The 23,592-nt window shown below is 28.6% G+C and overlaps 1 protein-coding gene across 1 annotated transcript; it reads left to right on the top strand.

Moving 5' to 3' along the window:
* The first annotated feature begins 3,755 nt into the window (after positions 1 to 3,755).
* LOC135924302 (uncharacterized) lies at positions 3,756 to 19,423 on the top strand. Its single transcript, XM_065459357.1, has 22 exons — positions 3,756 to 4,067; positions 4,535 to 4,624; positions 5,517 to 5,576; positions 5,769 to 6,092; positions 6,357 to 7,532; positions 7,933 to 8,039; positions 8,271 to 8,337; positions 9,077 to 9,194; positions 9,473 to 9,605; positions 10,018 to 10,150; positions 11,757 to 12,081; positions 12,303 to 12,433; positions 12,690 to 12,752; positions 13,036 to 13,260; positions 13,917 to 14,112; positions 14,717 to 15,071; positions 15,131 to 15,191; positions 15,261 to 15,410; positions 15,541 to 15,762; positions 16,054 to 16,242; positions 18,848 to 18,943; positions 19,103 to 19,423. The coding sequence occupies exons 1-22, from the start codon at positions 3,756 to 3,758 to the stop codon at positions 19,421 to 19,423; spliced, it is 4,854 nt and encodes a 1,617-aa protein (XP_065315429.1).
* Positions 19,424 to 23,592: the final 4,169 nt, after the last annotated feature.

Genomic DNA, 23,592 nt, shown 5'->3' with positions numbered 1-23,592 from the left:
CCCCCGCCTTTTAATTTATAAAATAGAGAAAAAAAATCAGGGAATTGATAAAAAAATCTCTAACTATAAAATCAATCAGCTAAACCACCCGTTTTTTTAAATTTCAAAATAAAGTAATTGCAAATAAAATACAAGAGAATAAAATTATGGCAAGAAAATACTTTTTCCGCCAAACTAATAAAAAATAAATAGGCATACAGCTTAATCTCCTTAAAAATAAAATCAGTCTGCATCTCTAAAAAATATTAGCAGATAAAATATCACCAAAACTATTCTAAAAATGTATACATAATTCTATATTGCTAATACTTTTCTAAAAATAAAATGATTCTATATTGATAATTTCCCAAATTCTTTTATTATACAGAATCACTATATAAAAATGTCACATGATAAATTCTAAGAGACAAAAGGAAAAAAGTATGTTATATATCTCTTTTCCTAAAATAGTCGAAGAACTTCCATAAATGTCAATTATATATCAACAGATACAACAATAACAATTTTTAGATAAAAATAATATATTATAACATCCTAGATTTGTCACGCTGGTTAAAAGGATTTTTAAAGTAAGCTTTTTGCAACATTTCATTTAGATTCTAGATAAATATCAATATATTTTAACCTAGCCCAGATTGGGCCTTTTGTTTTTTTATAAATCTTTTCTTTATCTTTACCTAGTTTTGATGGTTATAAAATCAACTCAAGAAATAGAAAAATATTATGAAAAAAATAAAAATCTAAATGTTTCATTTTTAGTTTACTATATATATTTCTTAAAGAGTTTTAAAAAACTCTATGTTGTAGTTTTTGGTAATATGCGAGACCTTAATTTGAGGAGCTAGACTAAAATCAATGATCTATATAACAGAAAAGTTTCTTTAGAACTTGACTGTTGTCTAGATAAAGAGGAACCTAGACATGTTATCATGAAATTTCATTTATTTTTCCTACAATTAATATGGTTACTAATTTTTTGTCATGTAAGAAAGAAAATAAAATAATTTAAACAGCGATTTTATCGATATTCAAGTATGTGTTAAAAATAACTTTTAAAAAATATATATATTCTATATTCATATTCATTATCAATTTCATATTATTATCTTCATCATTAAAATTGTATTAATAATAATCCCACTCGACACGTGTCATTCTCCACAATACAGATCAATGCATCCTTAAAATAGACTTCAAAAATGCCTTCAATTCACTAAGAAGGGAACATTTTATACCCTCTTTTTGTGAAATATTCCCAGATTATTCAACATACATTTCTGCATGTTACAACCAATCCACCTTTTTAAAATTTAATGATTCTATCATTCTATCTAAACAAGGTATCCAACAAGGAGATCCTTTAGGTCCAGCATTATTCTGTCAAGGTATCCAATTAATCATAAAGGAAATTTCTTCCAATTGTGACCTTAAACTAAATGTTTGGTACCTGGACGACGGCACTGTAGCTGGCCCATATAACGAAATTATAAAAATTCCAACAATTATAAATGGCTTAGCCCCTATTACAGGACTGTTACTAAACCCAAATAAATGTGAATTTTATTCACCTCTTGAATCAGACTGCCCTCCTAAAAATTTTATCACAGTAAACAAAGCTAGCTTTACCCATCTAGGTTCACCCATTGGATGAGAAAATGCAAAATTTCATTTCAGAGATGAATTCCTTGTCAAATTCAATAGAATGACTATTTTAAAACATTTACCTGCCCATCAGTTTTATTTGCTTAAAAATTTTTTATTCATCCCAAAGATTTTACATACCTTCCGTTCATCGACAATCTTCACATCCCCTGAAATACTATTGGACCTCGAAGTCCATTTAAAAATTACCCTAGAATCCATTTTAAACATTAAATTCACATCACTCTCCTGGATGCAAGCTGCCCTTCCACCAAAGCTAGGAGGTATAGGCATCCAATCCCCCATCTCCTTGAGCATCTCAGCCTTCCTATCCTCAGTTGCTAAATTTCGTCATACACTCGGAGACTTGGATACTATCGACCCACATCACACGATAGCATTAGATCTATGGAAAAAACGCCCCAAACGGCTCACATCCCAATTCTATAAGACAAAGAGACTGGAATTTGCCATTGATACAACATTGCGTCAATTACTTACACTTCAAAGCTGTTCAAAGAAAATCTCCATCTCTTTTTCTCCACCCAAGCTCAACCCCATGCATACTCGATGTCCATAATACGACCCTTTTATCAGATCAAATAAATCCAGCTCCACCCATATGCCATCTTAGATATGAATGGTTAGAAACTATCCCTAGCTCTAATCTAGGCCTACTACTTACCAACGAAGAACTCAGAATAGCTATAAGCCTTCGCTTAGGCTGCGATATCGTAACCCCTACGACTTGTGTCCTATGTGAATCTCACATTGATAGTCTAGGACACCACCCCCTACACTGTCGTTTCTCAAAAGGCAGACTTCCTACATTAATTCAATAATCAATAGAACGCTGAGATCTACAAATACTCCCTCCACACTGGAACCTACCGGTCTTAGCTCCGATAATCAAACCAGACCGGATGGTTTGACGTTAGTCCCTTGGAACCAAGGTTTACCTCTCGCTTGGGACTATACCTGCGTTGATCGTTTTGACAGATCTTTTTCTTCCAACTCCATCTCAAAAGCGGAGAATACAAAAACAAATAAATATTGCCACCTTAATAATATTTTATTCGCTCCGGTAGTCTCAGACACCTGTGGATCATTCGGACCCCAAGCCTTAAAATTATTCAAAACAATAGGGCAAAGGTTACGATTAATCACAGGTGATCCGAAAGAAGGTTTCTACCTCCGCCAAAGGATTTCAATCGAAATCTGCCGTTCAAACTGTATATCCATTCATGGGTCATTAAGCCCCGTGGACCACACCTAATTAGATATCCCTCTTTTTTTTTTAATTTTTTTTTCTTAATTTCCCTTCTTTTAATTAAATATGTTTTTATATTGATTTTTTTGTTTTTAATATATATTTTTAATTCAATAGTGTATATAAATGTTCATGTTCATGTTTTAATTACAAATAAATATCAATTATTAATTTTAAAAATTAAATAATATACCTTATTATATATCAATATATTAAATTTTTTTACATGTATAATTATATTATAATTTATTGAATAATCATGTTTTACCATAATATATTTACTTTTTTTCAATTATCAAACACCCTACGTTATATACTACCTTCATTGCTTTATTATCTTGGTTTCTGAAATTAAAGTTTTGAGGTATAATATTCTTCCTTTATTCAAACCATAAATAATATCTTCAAATTTACTATATATCTTATTTATATATAAACACAGAATTACTTTTGAGATTTTATTTTTATTAATAAGTAATTAAGGAACTAATTTTAAAGGTTTTAGGTTAATTTGTTATATAAGAAAAATTAGATATCAAAAATTAAAAAAGGAAAGAAAGAATAATTTTACTAAAGAAGTGAAAACCGACCGACATGTATTATAATTATAATATTAATTAGTTTTCTTATAATTAATATAACCTTTTTAATGTTATACTGTTAAAATTAATTTAATTTATTATACGTAATAAAATAAATATTGTAATGAACTTGAGAGTAAAATAATTTATACTCTATTTTATTTATTATAAAAATATTTAAAAAGGTTCTTAATTTCGAATCGTTTTAGCATATAATAATTGAAAACTATAAATTCCAAATTTCCTTCTTTTTTCGTTAAAAAATGAGAGTTTTAAAAATTTGGGACTATTTCTGCTATTCGCCGGAGTGGAACGAACCCATTCCATATAATCACAAGCTATTTAACGAATCTTATTTCCTCGAAAATGGTCCTAGTTCTAGATTGTACAAGCGTTCTTTCTACGATAGCGCAAAAAAATATAGAGGGAATTCTTTTACTCGTTGGTGCGAAAATAAATTGCCCAAGGACCACAACCCAAAAAAGAGGAAATTTATCAAAACTACGCCATTATTGATTGGAGGTTCCCCACCTAATTCCGAAGAAGTTATCGATGAATGTCTGAAACAAATGATGGTAAATTATACTATCTTTCTATTTTATTCTTATAATTAGGCGATTTAAAAACATATCATTTATTTAGCATGCACAAATTTTGTTTAAGCTTGCAGCTAGTGTGTTAAACTGAGTCAATTTTTTAAACACGGATAACTCAATATTTTATCTAGAAAATATTATGTAAGCCTTAAGATTTACAGGTTTAAACATCTATTAACAAAATCTCTAGGCTTAGGCAATATTTTTCTGGGTAAAATATTGAGTTGGCCCTTTTAAAAATAAGCTCAAATCGAGCCGTTTAACAACACTTATTAAAATTAAAGGTGGGTAAGTTGGAAATTTATACTAGTGTGTATGGGGTGGGGGATTAATATCCTCACTAGCTTAGGGGGTGGGAAGGGCGAAATCACAGATTAAAATTAAATTTATGATTTTAAATATTTTAAAATATTGAAAATTCCTATTTTTTTTATTATTTTTTTCAGAAGGATTTTGGTTTGAACGATAAATCTAAGAATGATATTCTAAAATTGGACTCGAAATTCAAGTGGCACATTTACTGCACCTATAGACAGGTTTATAATTTTATATTATATCTCCAAAAAATCTTTTAAAATAAATTATATGATATAAGTTTAAAATTTGTACTGTATTCCATCAAAGCTTTATATAGCGATTGAACGGCTTTGCATATTGAAATTTACTCTGACTTTCTCTTAATAATTACAGGAATTGTTTTTTTCGGCTAGTTGTATTGCAGATTTTATGAAAAATATTTCTATAATTTTTTTGATAATAAAATATCTTGAAAAAATTGATAAAATGGCATATTTATATTCTTAAGAATTTTTACAGGTTAAAAATTTTTTTATTTGGAAGTTAATTAAAAAATATGGTGAAGTTTCCCATCACATCTGTTCAACACTGTAAACGTTGGCACAACTATTTACAACCGTATCTCTAATTACTTCTTAAATTCTTACAGGCCCTTCTACCTCTGCAAAGGGCGTGGGGGTATAAGTATGACATAAGATCAATATTGAAATTGATGAGTAATGTGTAGTTGTAAAAATGTTATCGTCTTTAGAATAAAGGGCTAATTTTGCTTGTATTTCTTTTTTTGTAATTCTTTAGGGGGTGTGGGATAATATTTCGAGGGGTAATTGGTGGAGGGGGGTTATTGTCATTCGTTTAGAGGATGTAGAAGTGAATCCTTATACAATAACTTATCATTAATGCACGCTAGGATTCTAAAATGAAAAGGAAAATATTTAAATTTCCGTTTATCCTTTTATACTATCGCGGGAGTAGGTAGTTACCTAAGAAATTAGTTAATTATATAAGCATAAAAAAATTATGTAATATTTAAAAACCCTATATGAGAAACCATCAATCCCCTTGAATTTCTACTCTTTTTATCTCATAATTGAAATCTTACATCAATTTTATATTCTTATGATTTATTAGGAGAAATGCGATTTGATGTATTTAGCCAGATCATATGTCAACTTATTAAAGGAATTTAAGGTAAAATTAATAAATATTACAATAATATAATCTATCTTATTATTATATAAGACTCAATCGGTAAAATTACATTGTACGCCTAAATTTTCTCTTTAAGAGTTAACGCATTTAATATAGTTATTTCTTACAGTTATATGATCTATAAATTTTGAAGTATATCATATCCATCCAACTAATCCTATTATGTTGTAGGAATATTTGCTTAAAAGTACTTCTGCGATACAACTAGAGTTAATATCCAAAACATTTGGGTTATTAAACTCTTTAATGATTGATTTGAGATGTAAGCCACCATTTTTCATTCGCGAATTGATAGGTTTATCAATCGTGGATCTAATTTTCAATCTGATCAATAGTCTGGCTTACCGATATTTATCCTGGACAAACACTTATTCTGTTCAAAATTTGGAACGTAGTCATACCACCATGAACACTTTTCACGATAATTCAATTTGCTGGCAAATACTTATGGTGCAATATTTAATCCAATGCTTGAAACACGTAACTTGTTCAACTGTAAGTTTGAATCTAATTTTATGATATCTTATATATTATACTTATATTTTAGAATTTGGATTGTTAAGTTATAATATATTTTGTTTGCCTAAATAATATAAATAATATAAATATAGTAAATTTTTTTATTATATACCTTTTTTAAAGGATGGGCTAATTTTTTATTATTTTTGGAAGATAAATTTCTTTACATTATTTTATTTTAAATCATGGCAATGGGCACATAAAAGCACATATTTTTTACTAAATACTCTATTAATATAGGAAAAATTAGATAAAATGTTCAACAATCCAAGTCATATAGAGCTACTTATAGCTCTACTAAACGATGTCATATTTTTATCCGATGAATTTTCGACAGGCACCTCAGAATCTGCGAAAGCAGGCATTATAACTTCTACAAACAATACTTTATATACCAACGCTCATAACTCCTTTGGTTCCGATATAGAACCCTTATCTATCTCTTTATCCTTTGATGCTATATTCGAGAAATTTGAGGATAAAACTCATAAAATTATGCCTCAAACTAATAATGGTTACACTCAAAAATTAAGTTCTGACAGCGATTATTTAAAATTTCAAAATTCCTTTTACTCCTTTAATTGCACGCTCAGAACAAAGGCATTGATATACGATATAATCAACTATATGATTTACCTACCATATTACAAAAGGACTGTTCTCAAATGTTTCGGCAAAATAAGGATAAGTCTTAAATACTCTTCCAGATTCCAAAAAATAATGTGGGATTTATCCAACTTATTGAGGCAGTACAGGCTAAAGTATTCTTCTAAATTAGAACATTTTTCAGCCACCACAAATAACCATTCTGAAATGAATAATGGTTCCTGTTTTCCTGCCGATGATAATACATACAAACATAAAAAAGATACTAATAATACAAAGGCCCCTAAGATAATTATCAATAATTCAACAACGAAGAGACTTAAAAATTCTATCTCTAACTTAAATATAGGCAGTCTCAATTTGATATCTTCCATAACATCTAGTCTACCAAAGATTTCTCCCTTTAAGAGACTTGGCACACTATTTTCCAATTTTTCTCCATTTTCTTTTACTATCTCACCCTTCGATCGTTCTGTTTTCATATCTTTCAATTTTAACGATCCTAACGACTCAGATTTCAAAAAATGTAGATCGGTTTTCAAAACACCTAAAATGTCTTTTAATTCTAAAGATGTAATAACACAGCCCGATAATTGCAGTTACACCAATCATGGTTTATCATTGCAAGACAAAAATTTGGACCACCCAGTGGTAAACGCCTATGATAATACTAATATGACAGACGACAAAAACTTACAAAAAAGCGGAGACAAATTTCATATAGATAATAGTGAGTCTTTAGCTGTAATAGAATTCGTGGCTTCTATGTTGGCTTTCATCAACGTTATGATTGATTATTCGTTTGATCGAGTAAGAGAATTTTAAATTACAGGTTATATACCTTGGGATAGTATATTTTATTATGTTTAAAGATTTCCATAAAAAAGGGTCTTAATTTTATTTATAATATTAAACAAATACTTGACTCAATTTATTGATGCGTATACTACATATTTTTTCAAATAATTATCAATTTGAGTTCTCTAAAGTGCTAAATATTTTAATCAGCAGAAACATGTTCAATTTTTTAAAAGGGAGATAATAATAATACAAAGTATTTTGAGATAGGTTTTGCTGAATTGGCCTGATACTATAATAGTTATATTCTGATTGACAATTATAATCTCATTTCATTGGTTTTTTTAAAATCAGTTTTATTATTATGTTACAGAGAATTTTATTTTTTTGCGAAAAAAAATTATGCCCAAAGAAGGCTTTGGAATATAGATTACATATGCGAAAAGAATTCACGGATCTGGGGCTACTAGATATAATTGAAATGATCGAAACTATTCAAGAAGATGATATTATAACTAAGTTTTTTTTTTAAAAAAACTTTTCTTTACTTTAGCTATATGTATTAATGACCGAGGCACATTTGGAAGATTTTGTAAAATGAAACCTTGTAAAATCAGTATAATAACTAGAAAAATATTGAGTAATATTATTATTCACCAGATAACTATAATTTTTAGGGGGATAAATTAAATAGATATCATTTATTTTTTAATTATTTTTATTAAAAAAATTTTTGAAAAAATAATTTAGACATTTGAAGTTTTTTACCGACCTAAAGAGGTTTGATGACCATATTGTCTTCGAAAGCTATAACAATGTAATATTTTTTTCATAATTAATGAGGCTAATCTAAAAAATATTTGACTATTTTATTATGAAATTACGAATACTGAATAACAAATTGTTTTTATAATTGTTAGAATATTATAAAAAATGTTTTTGATTAGACTATAGGCATCAGAATTTTAAAGAAAATCTTTGAAGATCATAAAATTGAAGATATATTTGATCAAAATAATTTTTACAAAAAAGATTTGAAGTTTTAGATAAAATTAGATCAAAAATCTTGTTGAACATTCTCAAAAAATATTATTTAAAAAAAATCTTCATTTTAAAGATCTTGTTAGAACAATTTATTTTGAATACTAATTTTTATTAATTTCACGTTATTATCTTCAGTTTTTAAAAAAATAAATGCAGTAATATTATATATGAAAAGGAACTAGTCAATATCGGGCTCTTTAAAAAGAATCAGATGGATCTGATATTGATTCGAGCTCGGACCGTATCGAACCCGGTATAATTCTAACGAATAGTAAATTATTCGATTTACATTATATAAATTAACTAAATTAGTCGATTCCTTCAATCAAATATATGAATATATTATTATTCAGTTCTATTCATTTTTTGGAGGCCTAATTAATATATGAATATTTGGATATATTATTTGAGCTATAAATTGTAACTTATCAAGCTGAACATATTTAAATTCTTCACTAATCTTAACAACATTAAATTTCTATATAATTATATTTGTTATTTATTCACTAAAGATTCCTTCAAATGAAGGTCGTATAGACCAATTGTTTGATAATTTAAATCACATATTAGAACCAACACCTTCCTACAACTATTTCGAATCTTTCCTATACCACGCGGTTTTAATATCAAGTATACATAAATTATTATCTATTAATTAAAGAATGAATAATAGATTTTTAATGGTATTCACAATGAAGAAAAATATTTCTTTAAAGTGATACTTCCGGCTTCACTAATATGATTTTATATTCCCTCCTCCCTCACAATATTTTTTAAAAATATATTATGTATAGGATTAAATGAAAAAAGTTTCTAATTCTTTTTTGCTAGAAAGGGGGGAGGGAGTTGACTACCACATATAAAAAGAATTCTTGAATATTAAAATTTTCTTTTCAATTGATAAAAAGAACAAGAAAATGTAGACAAAGTTAAAACGTCTTGGAAAAATGTGGATCTGTTTATTCAACAGCTATCAGCGCAAAATTTTGCCATAGAATTAGATAAATCTGTCTTTCAAATCGATCAGAATAAGCTACAAAAGTATAATAACATATATTTTTATAGTTAAGAGATACAAGGAATTTAAAGAATATATTCTCGAATTTGACTGTTATTTCAGATTGTAAAGACATAAGATTAAACAGATTTTAACTTTTGTATAATAAAAATATATATTATGCATATAGAAACCAATTATAACGTTTCTCGATGGTCCAGAAATTTAAAGCGAAAATAGGGAAACTAAAAATTGCGAAAAAAGCAGAAAATGTTATAAATTAAATATAAATAAGAAGAAAAGAGTTTTTTCAACAATTCTAAATTTTAGAATGTTTCCCCAAATAGCCACTATATAATATATCTTTTTAAATTAGCATTTATATCAATGATGAACCTATTTATTAATATAGAGCTCTGCATCTTTCAAATTTAACATGTATAATTTATAATATAGTAGTTCAACAAAACATGATGAAATTAAGCGTCGAGATGATAAATTGATCAAGGAGTTAGAACAACGATCGGATGGTTATCGAAGAGAATTAGCGACCTTGAAAATGGAACTCGAACATTACATAATCAATAATGTAATCTGAAAATTTTTTTGAAAACCATTTTGACAACCCAATAACTAGAAATTAATTTCATTTAAAGAGAGGAGACACAATCTTTACTTATCGTTTAATTATTAAAGTAAAATACTCCTAGTGTATCGTCCTTAGTTTCTAATTTAATAAATTATTGACCTAATACAGTAAAATATATAGGGATAAATTAAAATGATATAGTTCATTATATTCTAAGTTATTTTATAATAATTTATTTGATTATATTCTAAGTTATTTTTTAATAATTTTATAAAAAATTACCTGTATGAAATATTAGTTGGATTTAGTTATTATATTGTAATATTTTAAATAATATTTCTTCTAAAAGTTTATGTAATTTTTGACCAAAATTATAAATTAGTCTCCTAAATTAATAACTGTTTTATTTACTTAGTAGAGGTATATGAGGACAAATAAAAATCGTGTTATTAGACTAAAAATGATTATAATTGGTGAATAATTTATGAATTATTTTACTTTTCTTTTATAAACTAGTTAAGTATTTTCTAACGAGGAATATAAATGGTTTTAAAATGGAAATAAAAAATGCACAATTTTTAAATATAGTATTTTTTTTAGTCGAGTTTTAAAATATTCAGTCCAGCCAGGGTTTATAGTACAAAAAACTGATTTTAACAGTAAAATAAAGGTAGTTACTTTTAGAGTATAAATACTTATATTTTTAGTATAAAAGAATTGGCATGCGAGAAATATTTTTCATCATATCATAATTATCAACATAAGGTTTACTTTTGAAACTTTATTATTTTTAACCATTTGAAAAATTTAGTTTATTAATGATTTTATATAATAAATACAGTTAAGAACATTTTAATTAAAGTTTTCCTATTATCAATATTGCGCGATTCGATTATAATGGAATATTGCAAACCTACGCAAATCCAATTTTCAGGCCTGGTCCGGAGAATTTTGATTATTTTAAATTTTACTACCTTTTGATTTTAAAAATTTGGTCATTTTAAAAAATAATCTTATAAATAATTTCAAGGGAAAATTGAAAATATGAGAAGCGAATGCTATCTTAACTCCTGAAAATAAATATGCGAGCATTGGCAATGTTATATTAACCCAATTTGTCACTAGTATACACCTGGGCCAAGCAATTACTAATTTACCAAAGCAACTACATTGCTATCCATGGTTCAATGCCAATAAACTCTTCTTACTTTTTTAAAATATCTAACTGGGGGTTTTTAAAAATTAGGCGTGTTTTTAATACTCTTGTATTAGTGATTAGTTTTATACTAAATATTTAAAAAAAATGTTTAATTTAAATAATTTGAATTTAGTTTAAAAACTCGGCGCGCCCTGATTTGCAATTATTTCCATTTTATCATACAATTTTACGGGCCAGATATACTCTCCGGACTTGCGAGTTTCTGTGAACATATAATTCCTTCTATTTTACCTAATGAAAGCCTAAAAAATTGATATTTATTTTTTTTAATGATATTTTAATTATATTTATTAAAAAATATTATCAAATATTATCCCAAACATTTTTATAAAAATTTCTTAATTAATGACATCAATTATTTTTATATTTCATAATAAAAAATGCAAGGACGAGATGAAGAAGCATTTAAACGCGTTGAAACGAGAATATGATAAAGAGATTTTGAATAGGATATATGTCCAAAAATCTTTACCTGAACATAAAGCGGAAAGAAACTGCAATTACAATAATAATATAGATTCAGATTTCTTAACAAATGATTATTCAAAAAATTTGAGTGAGGAAGCAATATTTTCAAAGACAAAAAATGACGCGGAACACCAGAAAACGCCATTATTACATCATAATTTGTTATCGAAAGAATGCGAGTCGGTTAAAATTGTAAACAGCATGCCATCACCCCCGAAAGCACCACCCTTACCTATTAATTTGGGTTTGTATAATAATTTCTTTTTTATATTTAAAGTAAAAAAATATAGATGTGAGGAATAATGAATGATTTAGGGATAAAAGGGCAATGAAAAGAATAGGGGAAAAATACTATATGAATAAAAATATTAGTTTATGTTTAATATAAAACCTAAATCAATATTATATTAAAGTTTTTTTTATCTGATTAACTTTTATTGCTTATAACTCTTTTACAAAATGTAGAATCCGAACCCATGAATAAAAAGTGCAAGAATATACCTGCACCATCTTTACCAATGAAATCCCTAAATTGGAAGGTTTTACCGATCAAAAATGTAGAAGGTACTATATGGGAGCTCATGAATGAATTCAGTGTACACGCATATTTTATCTAACATTATTAACTATGCTATGATATGTGAAATATTTATTTGATATAATATGAGATCTAGTATTGTGCAACAATTTTTGATGATATTACTTTTCTTCTTGTTAAATTAGGAAAGAGCTACTTAAAATTCTGACAATCATTCTAAGTTTTTAACCAGTGCGTTAAAATAGTCACTTTTTATAGCTAATATTTAGAAACAAATTTTCATATTTTCTTTTATAAATAATTGAAAACACCAGATATACGAACAAATTGATATGGAGGAATTCGAAAAGTTGTTTTCGGCTTATCAAAAAACACAGGTAAAATATAGTTTAAAAATAATAATATTTATATTATAGAATTATTCCAAAAATCAGCGAAATTACCTGTTTTTTCTAAAGCATGCCAAAAATTTTTTTTTTAGAATATAATTGTTTTTTTTATTGCTTACCTATAAATGATAAAAGCTAACGGGACGGGGCCTCTGAATAACATAATCGTGAGGATTTCCTTAATATTTTTGTTTTACGAATAACAGATATCATTTGCGTTTCCGAGGCTTCATATTATATTACACATAATTTTTAAAAAATTTTTAAGCAGCTGAATGAAGATATGGTACTTCAAAATATTTATAATAATAACGATTTAACGAGCCCTAAAACATCTATCATACCAGGAGCCCCTTCGTTATCTTTGATAGAAAGTAGAAGAGCTCAAAATTGTACCATACTCCTTTCCAAGCTTAAAACAAATTATGTGCAATTAACTAACAACATTTTGAATCTGGATCCTAATAATGAGTTGCACAAAGATATGTATGATCAGGTAAACATTCTCTCTTACTTGCAATAAAAAAAAATAGCTTCATGCTTTTAAAATTATTATAGGGTTTTAACTCCACTTTTGGTTTAAATTAAGTTTGGTTCAAAATCTTAACCTATGGGATTCCATCCATTTCTTTACATTCAAATTTCTTAAACCCAGTTAGAGATCTGCAGATTCCCCTTTTTCGTTGAGGCTGTTTTTAGGCCCTTGCCCCGTCCGATTTTTAAATTTATTTTAAATCCGAATTGGGAAATATAAATTAAAAACAATATTTATAAAGTTAAAATCAATTTTTAGAACATGGTGTGTACTATCAGAGAATAGTCCAACCATCGTTTTATTCTTATTTTAGCAATAGGAAGAGACAAAATTAATGCTGAAACGAAATTTTTTAAGCTCAAACCGGGCCCAATTTTATGAATTTATTTATAGGCCCGAAATTATTAGCAAGGCTTTTTAACTCTATAGCATGTTTTTTTAATCACTTCCTATGAAACTGAGTTAGAATTCTATAATACAGCATTGATATATTGACAATTTTGCTGATATTCTCCCCTAAAATCTCAATCAATTATAAAATTGTTCTCTAAATGATCACTCTTCACCTTCATAGTCATTTCTTTTGAATTTATTTTTTAAAAATATGCATATTATAGTTACTAAGATTTATACCTACTTTGGAGGAAATATCGATATTAAATGAGCACTCAAACGAAGTCCACAATTTTGCCAAAGCTGATTTATTTTTGTATCAAATGTCCAAAATATATCGTTACGAACAAAAATTGAGGTATCTATGTTTCAAGAAAAAATTTAAGGGAAAACTTCAGGAATTGGAACAAAATATTATCAGTAAAACTTTAATTACATTCAATTAAATAGTTTGTTACTATAATGAATCAGAAAATTAACCAATACCTAATTTACCAAACATCAATTGCCTTAAAACCTATAGAGATACTGATAGTTTTTAATGCCATATTGCTAATATTACCATCTATTTTATTTTGAAAAAAAAATGTCATCCTTGTGTAATAAAGAACTCAGGAGTATGCTTGGGTAATTGCCCTATTTTTTTGTCCCTTCGGTTTCTGCTAAGAAAAAAATTGTTAAATTTAGATCTTAACAAAAATATCATCTTCTAATTTTTTATTTGAAAATATTGCTCGAATATGAAAAAAGCAGATATAAATTAATTCGCATCTCAATGCATAGCCATTTTCTTAGGCACGCAAAAGCAGATTTAGCCGTATTAGCTATCACTTAAATATACTCAAGAGGAATATTTAATACAAAAAATAGAAAAAGTATTTTTAATAAAAATGAGAAAATAATGTATTCTGACTGCTACATAATTTTTTAAATTTATCAACAGTATAATATATGAGAAAACTTGGCACTTTAACAACTTTGATGATAATATTATATTATTATTTTTATTATAAAATTTTTTTAGCATATAATATGGCATGTGAAGAAATTCTCTCCGAATGCACTAATATTTATTTCCCCCTGAATCAGGAACAAAAATGCAATCCTAAAATCCTAAAAACGATTCTGGAGTTAACCCTAGCCCTGGGAAACTATATGAACAGAGGAAACCGTAAAAATATTTGGGCTTATTCGCTCGATAGTTTGAACAACCTAAACGACACTAAGTCTAGCTTTAATTCTAATCTCACATTGCTACATTATACGGTGGGAATATTGGAAAAAATCGTTGACCCTGAAACCCTAGAATTTCACGTAGTTCCTTTGTGGTCGGTTTTGGAAAAAAATTTGAACCATATCAAGCCAGCTTCTAAGATAAAGTTTAACTTTTTTAAGAAAATAATAATAATATTTTTTAAACTATATACTTCGAATCAAGCTTGACTGAATTGGAATTAGACATGAAAAAATTGGGAAAAGGATTATTGGATATAAAACAAGTGATAATAAAATTAACGATATCAATCATAATTATATTATATACTTTTTAAAAAAATATAAATGATTAGGAAATAAAAATCCATTCCGAAGCTTTTAAAAAAGAGCCCAATCTTTTGGATATACGAGATACATTTATACCCACCATGACTGACTTCATAACTACGTCAGAAGGATTATTTTTCCGCACTAAGCACATGTTTGAAGACATGAAAATAATGGTTAAGAATAAAAACTTTTAATATTCTTTAACAAGAGGTGTGATTTAAATCATACTCGGTTTCTAATCTGAGTAATGAATTTTAAATTGAGAAGAAAAGTGAATTATTTTTTTTATAATTTTATTAAAAGCTCAACAAAGTATTAGTACTTTTTGCGATTCGCGACGACATCCATACTGACCTAAACGCATCAAAGAATAAACAGGATTCAGCAATTAATATCTTCGAATCTCTTGATAACTTTATAGTATCTTTCAAAGAGGCCTCCTTAGATCTTAACAAATATCTGCTAACTAATTCCAAAAAAGAGTCCATCATAATTCGACCACTCAATTTTGTCGAAAAATTGGAAGTAATTTTTTTTTAAATTTTATATTCGACATTCGTATAAAACGAATTAAATATTGAAAATTAGATTCGATTTTAAGAGGGTTACCTCGAATATAGTAAGCATTTTCAAAAATTTATGATTATTGCAAACTAATTTAACATAAATATTTTGTTAATATTAGAATATATGGTAAATGTTAGAATATTTGGTAAATATTAGAATATTTAGTAAATATATTTACCCAAAATTATATTTACAATGTTATCCTCATCAAGTTTTTTAAATTATTATATCATCATTTTTTATTTTTAGCCGACAAAAAAGGAAGACATGGTTACCCAAAAAGTAAAATCTCGAAGTTCGAAAAGCAGTGATTTAAATATAAACCCGTATAACTTAAATTCTGGCTATGAGCTAGAAAAAGTTAACAAAACAGGCCAAAATAAATGGTTCTTTAAAAAAGAACAGATGGAGAATCGCAAATTCAAAGAATTAATTGAGGTATTGCAAAGCTCAGGAAACTAAAAAAATTTTTTTTACATTGTACTAATATATAATGTGTTTTTAATTAATATATTATTTATTAAAATTTTAATGTATATAATTTTAAAAATAAAGTTAAAAAACTACTTTTAATTACAATAAATGTTAATATCTTTGATTAGCGATGAAAAAAAACGCCCCCTCCATCTTAATTTACACAAACGAATCTGATACAAATTCAGAGAACATGAAGCTATACATTATTTTAATATTTTTTAGCAGATCAGGTTGATATATTATTTAGTAAAAAGTGTCTTTATAAATATTTTGCCTAAAAGATTCTGGTTTTATTATTTTTCAGTTCAGCTTGTTCAGATAATTCTAAATTTTTTTTTGCTTACAAGAGTTATATAATATATTTCATATTTAATATTACAAAGCAATTAAGTATCGAAATTAAACCTATCTCACAGCCTTAGTTTGATAATAGTGGACCTATATTTATATATATTACTGCAATTTTTTTAAAAATGTTAGGTAATTAATATTGTACGCCCGAACTGGCCCGGGTATACGTCAAAAAAATTTTTCCATAAACCCAGGCCGGGCCGAATCTTAAAACTCTACATTTCTCCTTAAATACTTTACTATAATAGGATAAAATAGATAGTTATTAATTCAGAGACTATAGTTCTTATTTTTAGTCTCAATCATACAACATTACAAAATAAAAAATTTGGCCAAAAATGAACACAAATATACTCATATAATATTTTATCCAGAAAAATATGACACAAGCCTTAAGATTTTGCTCATAGATAGCACAAAGGGTTGGACAGATAATAGTGAAATATCAAGGCTTAATATTTTTCTGGCTAAAATATTGAGTTAGCCATTTATAAAAATAGGCTCAAATTTATCCGTTTAACATTAGAATTACTAGTGATGTAAACGTTACTTCAAAAAGGAACGCATTACTATTATTCCTTACCTTGTGATAAAAGGATCGCGTTTCTCACTATTCAAAAAAAGTAACTAAATTTTAAAATATTATAATAAATTTTCTTTTTATTTATCCAAATATAATAATAAATAAAATCATACAAAAATAGTATATTATAAGCAATGACATATAATAATACCTAGACCGACGATTCATTCATTAAAACTGTACATCAATACAAATCAGCTGGGGACGCCATCTTGGAGCCTAATTTATTCCTATCTGATGCAAACTTTATTAAAGAATTGCCTGATCATCGTGATAATAAGGAAGCAGGTTATCAATTTAATAGTAGTTTTTAACATGAAAATAATTATTATAAAGGTTACCAAAATGGCGGGTCCAGCTGATTTGCTTTTAACGACTCTTTAAAATGCATTTTAATGAATGAATGTCTAGGTATTATTATATGTCATTAATTATAAGATAAGTTCTTTTTTGTAAAATTTTTTTAATTATTTTTAACAGTTGATCAAAATTTTGTCAGATAAACAATGCGCTTAGTGCTTAATACAACTTTGGCTGTGCTAAATACACTTTTAAATGGCGCAGAGGATGGGAGGGTTGTATTATATTTAATAAATAAAATTTTAATTGGGGGAATTTATAAAAAGTATTTAAAGAATGATCTTTATTTTCAAAAAACCTATTAACTCGTCTTCATATCTTTATCAGAATGTAACCGGAATTCATATTTTTACCTTCATATGTTTTTAGATTTGAGTTGCTGGACATCGAAGTTCAAATATTTGAATTAGGGCGCCATTTACATTTACACAGTGTAGAATTAGTTTCTTTACTTTATTTGTATAAAAAATGTTTCATATTGGGGCCTGGGCAGGGTTAAATCATCTTCATCTGAAGAAATGAGCACTATTGACATAGATTTTTATAAAATGGATTTTATTATTAGAGAATATAAAATCATCCTTGATTGATTCAATATTAATTAGACTAACAATCTTGACTGTATGAAATTAACAACAAAAATGTAATAAATAAAATAAAAAGGAAGAACTTTGGTGGTTGATCTGAATTAAAAACTCGGTTCAAATTATTTATAAGATGTCGAGGTTCAGGGCTACCATGTATAATATCTACAGATCCTCCTCTATTTAGTCTATTAAATCTAGCAAGCCCTCCCTCTCCTATTGTTTCTACTGACTTGCCTACCAGTCAACAATCCCCCAACATTCATGGGCCAATGATTTTTTATCTCTACCCAACTTTCCCACCATATTCCGCATACCACAGGGTGCTCTTAATTCTTTTGCAGATTCCTTCAATAAGTTAATCGTATCAACAGTAAACAATCCTGGAAACCTATACAATTGGAAAAACTTACTATGTTTTACCAATTTCACCCTTAAGATCCCCGATAATAAAAATATTTTATTATCCAAACATACAAAAACATCAATATCCCTTTTCAACCCTGATTCCATACAAATCCCTACTCCCCGAACCTTCCAATCCTCCCCGTAGGGCTAAAACAGTCTCAAACAAAATAAACAGCCTTAACATAAACTCAGCCCTCATGGCTATGACCTCTGAAGTTAGCTCCAAAGAATAAGTCCACCTTAGAAGCTTTGTTTCTATAACACCCCATATGTGATTCAGAATTTGCCTTCTCAAGTCAAAACCACCATAAAGCTCCCGAAATCAACACTGATGAGACAATCAAAGCTGTTAGATCTTTTAAAGACTCTTCCGGAGGTTTTGATGGCATTCGTGCTATCTTCATCCAAGACATTTTAAAACCCAACATTTCATGTAGAACCCTTTTACAGAACCTTACCAGGTTACTAAATATAATTCTTAATGGACCCCTTCCATCACCTATCATTCCTATTCTCTTTGGTTCCCGCCTTATAGCCCTCAAAAAAATACGGAGGTATTCGTCCAATTGCTGTTGGGTTGTTCTTCCGAAGGACTGTCTCTAAGATTATTGCTTCACGAATAAAGGAATCCCTTTCTTCATTCCTGTCGCCACTTAAAATAGGGTTTGGTGTTCCTGGAGGCTCTGAAATTTCCGCTCACCTTGCTCGTTTAACTATAGCTAACAGTATACCAGATGACGTGGTCCTAAAACTGGATTTCAACATTGCATTTAATACAATAAAACGCCAACACTTCGTTCCCCTATTTTGCAACCAATATCCCGAATACTCTACTTACATCCTCCACAGCTATTAGAGCAATACTTTTTTAAAATTCAATAATAACATAATCGAATTTCAAGAGGGAATTCAACAAGGAGAGCCCTAAGGCCCAGCCCTCTTTTGCATCGGGATTCACAAGATAATCCAGGAAATTCAATCTAAATCTACCTAAATTCCTGGTATCTTGATGACGGCATCGTCTCGGGCAACCTCTCCACAATCACGTCCATCCCCCTCATCAATGAGAATCTCTTTCATATAAAAGGACTATCTCTCAACCTCCCCAAATGTGAGATTTGCTTCCTAAATCGCACTTCTATCCCTTCAGACATTGCATATCACGTCATCAACAGAGACGATATGACACACCTTGGATCACCTATAGGAGGTGAAAAGGCCATTGAAACATTTTTAAACAAATCCCTTAACAATTTATCCAAATTAAATACATTATTTAATTACCTCCCAGCCCATCAATCTTTTTTTTTAATAAAAAATTATTTCAATACACCTAAAATTCTTTACGCCTTGAGATCCTCTCCGATCTTTAAATGCCGCGACTTGCTCGTTTCCCATGAAACCCAAATTAAGGGTCTTCTTGAAAACATATTAAACCTTAAATTTTCCAATTCATCTTGGCTTCAGGCCATCCTTCCCAGCAAGTCTGATGGTATTGCTATCCGATCCCCAATACAACTTTCCCTCTCAGCCTTTATCTCATCTCGTCTTGCTGCTCAATCTAACATCGATAATGGATCCACTCCTTTAGATACTGACCTTTCGCAGTTCACCTTTTGGGACAGCACTGCTCACCCACCCTTTGTATCTTTCCAGCATTCAAAAAGACTGGGATGCTCCTCTGATCGATGGTTCCGTTGAATATTTCAAACAGGCCCTTTGAGAACAATCCCAATAATTTAGTATTATATGCAAGCTCAGGTTACGAATTGGAAGCCATCCCCAGTTCCAATCTTGGCCTCCTCTTGACTGGCGAACAGCTACACATTTCCATAGCCCTCCGCCTTGGCTGTAATGCTGTGGTTCCCTAAATTTTCATCGACTGTGGCCATCCCATCGAATCGAAAACTTACCATCCCTTGCACTGCGAGTTCTCTCATGGACGACAACCGCGTCTTAAATCTATTAACAATAATCTCCTAGCTGCTCTTAAAAGAGTTAATATTCCATCCACTCTCGAATCAGTCTTCCTCTCAAACGAAAACGCCATACGCCCTGATGGCATATCTCTCATTCCCTGGACCAATGGTCTCCCACTTGCTTGGGACTATACCTGTGTTGATTTTGCCGCCAAGTCCAACCTCTCTTATTCTGCCATCGAACAGGCCGAAATTCTAAGAAAAAACAAATATCCTTGCCTCACCAACACCGTGTTTATCCCAATCGTTACCAATACCCTAGGCATGTTCGGAAGTGATGCTCTCAATTTCATTAAAACCATATGAAAAAAAATGAGGCAGATCTCAGAGGACCCCAATGAAGGATTTTACTTTCGTCAGCAGATTTCCCTGGAAATCTGCCGGTCCAATTTTTTAAGCATTCACTTTTTTTTTTCCTCAGTTCTTTTATATATATTTTTTTTCAAAATTCATTTTTAATATATGCTTATTTGTTTTTTAATCTATATATTTTTAATTATAATTTGTGAAAATTTGTTTTTTTTAAATTAATAAATAAAATTCATAATTAAAAAAAACAATATATAATAAAATAAATAATATTTTTTAAGAAAAAATTTAAAGTAACTTAGCATTACCGTTACTCTAAAAAGGAAACGTGTTACCCGTTACCTTTTGAAAAAGCAACGAATGGCCTTACTTTTCTTCAAAAAATGTAACGCCTTTAGACTGACATTACTTTTCAGCACAAGATTTTATCTATAAAATCATAAACAATCCAATGCTTTTAGGTCCGTGAAGTTGGTGGAACAATTTCAGGATCAATTAACAAAACCTATGCCAATATTTAGAGTCTTAATTGATCTTCAAACCAGACATCCGCGGAATCAAAGGTTAATGAGTTGTAAGCAAATTAAGAAATGTGTGAAATTTTGAAGCTAGCGGAACGATTTGAGGATCAATTAACGAAACTTATACCATTGTGTAGCCTGTTAATTGATCCTAATTGATCTTCTATCCGGGCAGCAGAGGAATGAACCGTTACTGAGTTATAAGCAAAATAAGAAAGTTTTGGCACTTTGCCAAAACCAAAAATATATAATATTCTGTTTTGAAACTTGGCAATTATTTAGTATTTAATATGTACGTTAATAATCTGCAAACCGGATATCCTTATCACTGACCATAACCGAGTTATAACCGTTTTAAAAGCGTGAAGTTAGTGGAATCATTTTTAGAAAGTGAGGATCAATTGTCAAAAATTATGCCAATGTGCACCGTTAATTGATCCTTAGATTTTTTTATAAATTTATGTTAATAGCGAGAATGGTCATTTGTAAAAGTCACTATTGGAGTGAATATGAAGTTATTAAAATATTTGTATTTGTTAATCTTTTTAGTTTCTGCTTATCAGTGTTGATATTTAAGTTTGAGGGGAATAATGAAACACATATGCAGTCCCAAATTAGTATCACTCTGAGATAAATTTGTGGATTCAACATGATTCGGAATGTGGGCGGCTGTTAAACCTCGATTTATTATATGGTTTATTGCTGTATGGCGTTGGTTAAATCAAATATTAATTAGAGAATTATAGAGTTTTAAAAAATATACTAATTTTTTTTACCTCATCTCAATGCAATGTTATCTTGAAAGTAAAGGGTTAATTCTGCAGAGTCAAGAAATTGTTGAAAAAAATAAGATATTGATTAACCATAATCTAATATTTTATAACATTACTAACAACCAATGAGACTTAAATCGTAATAAAAAATATGTATTACCTAATAATTAGCGAAGACCGGGGCATAATTGATTAAGAGTCACATCAGTCAATTTTATTTATTTTAAAACGAAATTTAATCATATAGAAGATATGATATACTGTACACCTCTCGACAGAAAATTTTTATTTCGACTCACTAAAATTTTTTACTCAAAAATGTTCTAATAGCGATAATGTAAAATTTTTTATTAAACTTGTCTGGAGCTATACCCATAAAATTAATTATGACATAAAATATATCAAATATGTGCGAGTTTTATTATGAGATCACCTATTAGTATTTTTTTACATCTTATTTTATCAAAACTGAGGACCATAGTTATGACAAATTAGGGTATGTAGTATATATCAATATAATATTTTATATAAAATTTCACGATATTTTTTTATTTTGATCATAAAATTTTATATTTTTAGTAATTCCCGTTGCTTTTATTAATAAAAGAAATTAATTTATATATTAATTAAATACGCATGATTTAGTCAGCTACCGTTTGAGCGACTGCCGATAAATTTTTTACGAATTCTGATCCACTGAGTTCCGGTCTCACCCTTATTAATGCAATTTAATAAATTATTTTTGATATTAAAAAAATTTAATTTTGGACAAATCTTAGTCTTACCTTATTAAGTATTTTGATCAAATTAATAAAAAAAATCACATTAAAAATATTGAGGGGTGATTTAAATTGAGATTTTGATTAAGCCCATTTTTAATGACCAACCATACATATTGAATAATGGTAATAATAGACATAACCTTTAACGTCAGAAGCGGTGGTGGGGAGGGGGGGAGGACAATGTAGCAACCCTAACCTTATTATTTAAAATTTTACAGAAAATTAAATGATGGCAAAAAGGCTATCCTACTATGACCTTTATTTTATCTCAAAAAAATATAAGGGCTAGATGGCTAAAATTCCGCTCATAAAGTTACATAAACCTTGGTTGTAATAGAGACAAAACAAGGCGACCATGGGCAAACAATTTACTCAAACTGTGCGACTTGTGTAAAATATTTTTAGGAACCAAGCCAGCCCTGAATTTTTTTAAAACAGAATACTTTATGATATTACTTCACAAGAAACTATTTCAGTCTGAACAACTTGTAACAAATTTTTTTAAGGGCTTGAGTTTTTTTTTCATGCTGATCTTATTTGTTCACTCAATTTTGTCAAAATCTAAAGGGGTTAAATTATAATCATGCTTTTTAGACCGATTTAACATGGACCTCAATATCTATATTATACTAAATTTATCAAATAATATATGAACCTTTTT

This window comes from Gordionus sp. m RMFG-2023, chromosome 2, assembly GCF_954871325.1.
Source record: "Gordionus sp. m RMFG-2023 chromosome 2, tfGorSpeb1-WG-v2, whole genome shotgun sequence".
In the NCBI taxonomy this organism is placed as follows: domain Eukaryota; kingdom Metazoa; phylum Nematomorpha; class Gordioida; order Chordodea; family Parachordodidae; genus Gordionus; species Gordionus sp. m RMFG-2023.
The sequence above is the reverse complement of the archived record's forward strand: the minus strand, read 5'-3'. Positions and strand labels throughout refer to the sequence as shown.

Excerpts from the sequence above, each read along its gene's own strand:
- LOC135924302 (XM_065459357.1), top strand. The coding sequence starts at position 3,756 with ATGAGAGTTTTAAAAATTTGGGACTATTTCTGCTATTCGCCGGAGTGG. Across the intron at positions 12,434-12,689 it reads AGCTCATGAATGAATTCAGT|ATATACGAACAAATTGATAT; the intron begins GTACACGCATAT and ends TGAAAACACCAG. Across the intron at positions 15,072-15,130 it reads AAGCCAGCTTCTAAGATAAA|CTTGACTGAATTGGAATTAG; the intron begins GTTTAACTTTTT and ends CTTCGAATCAAG.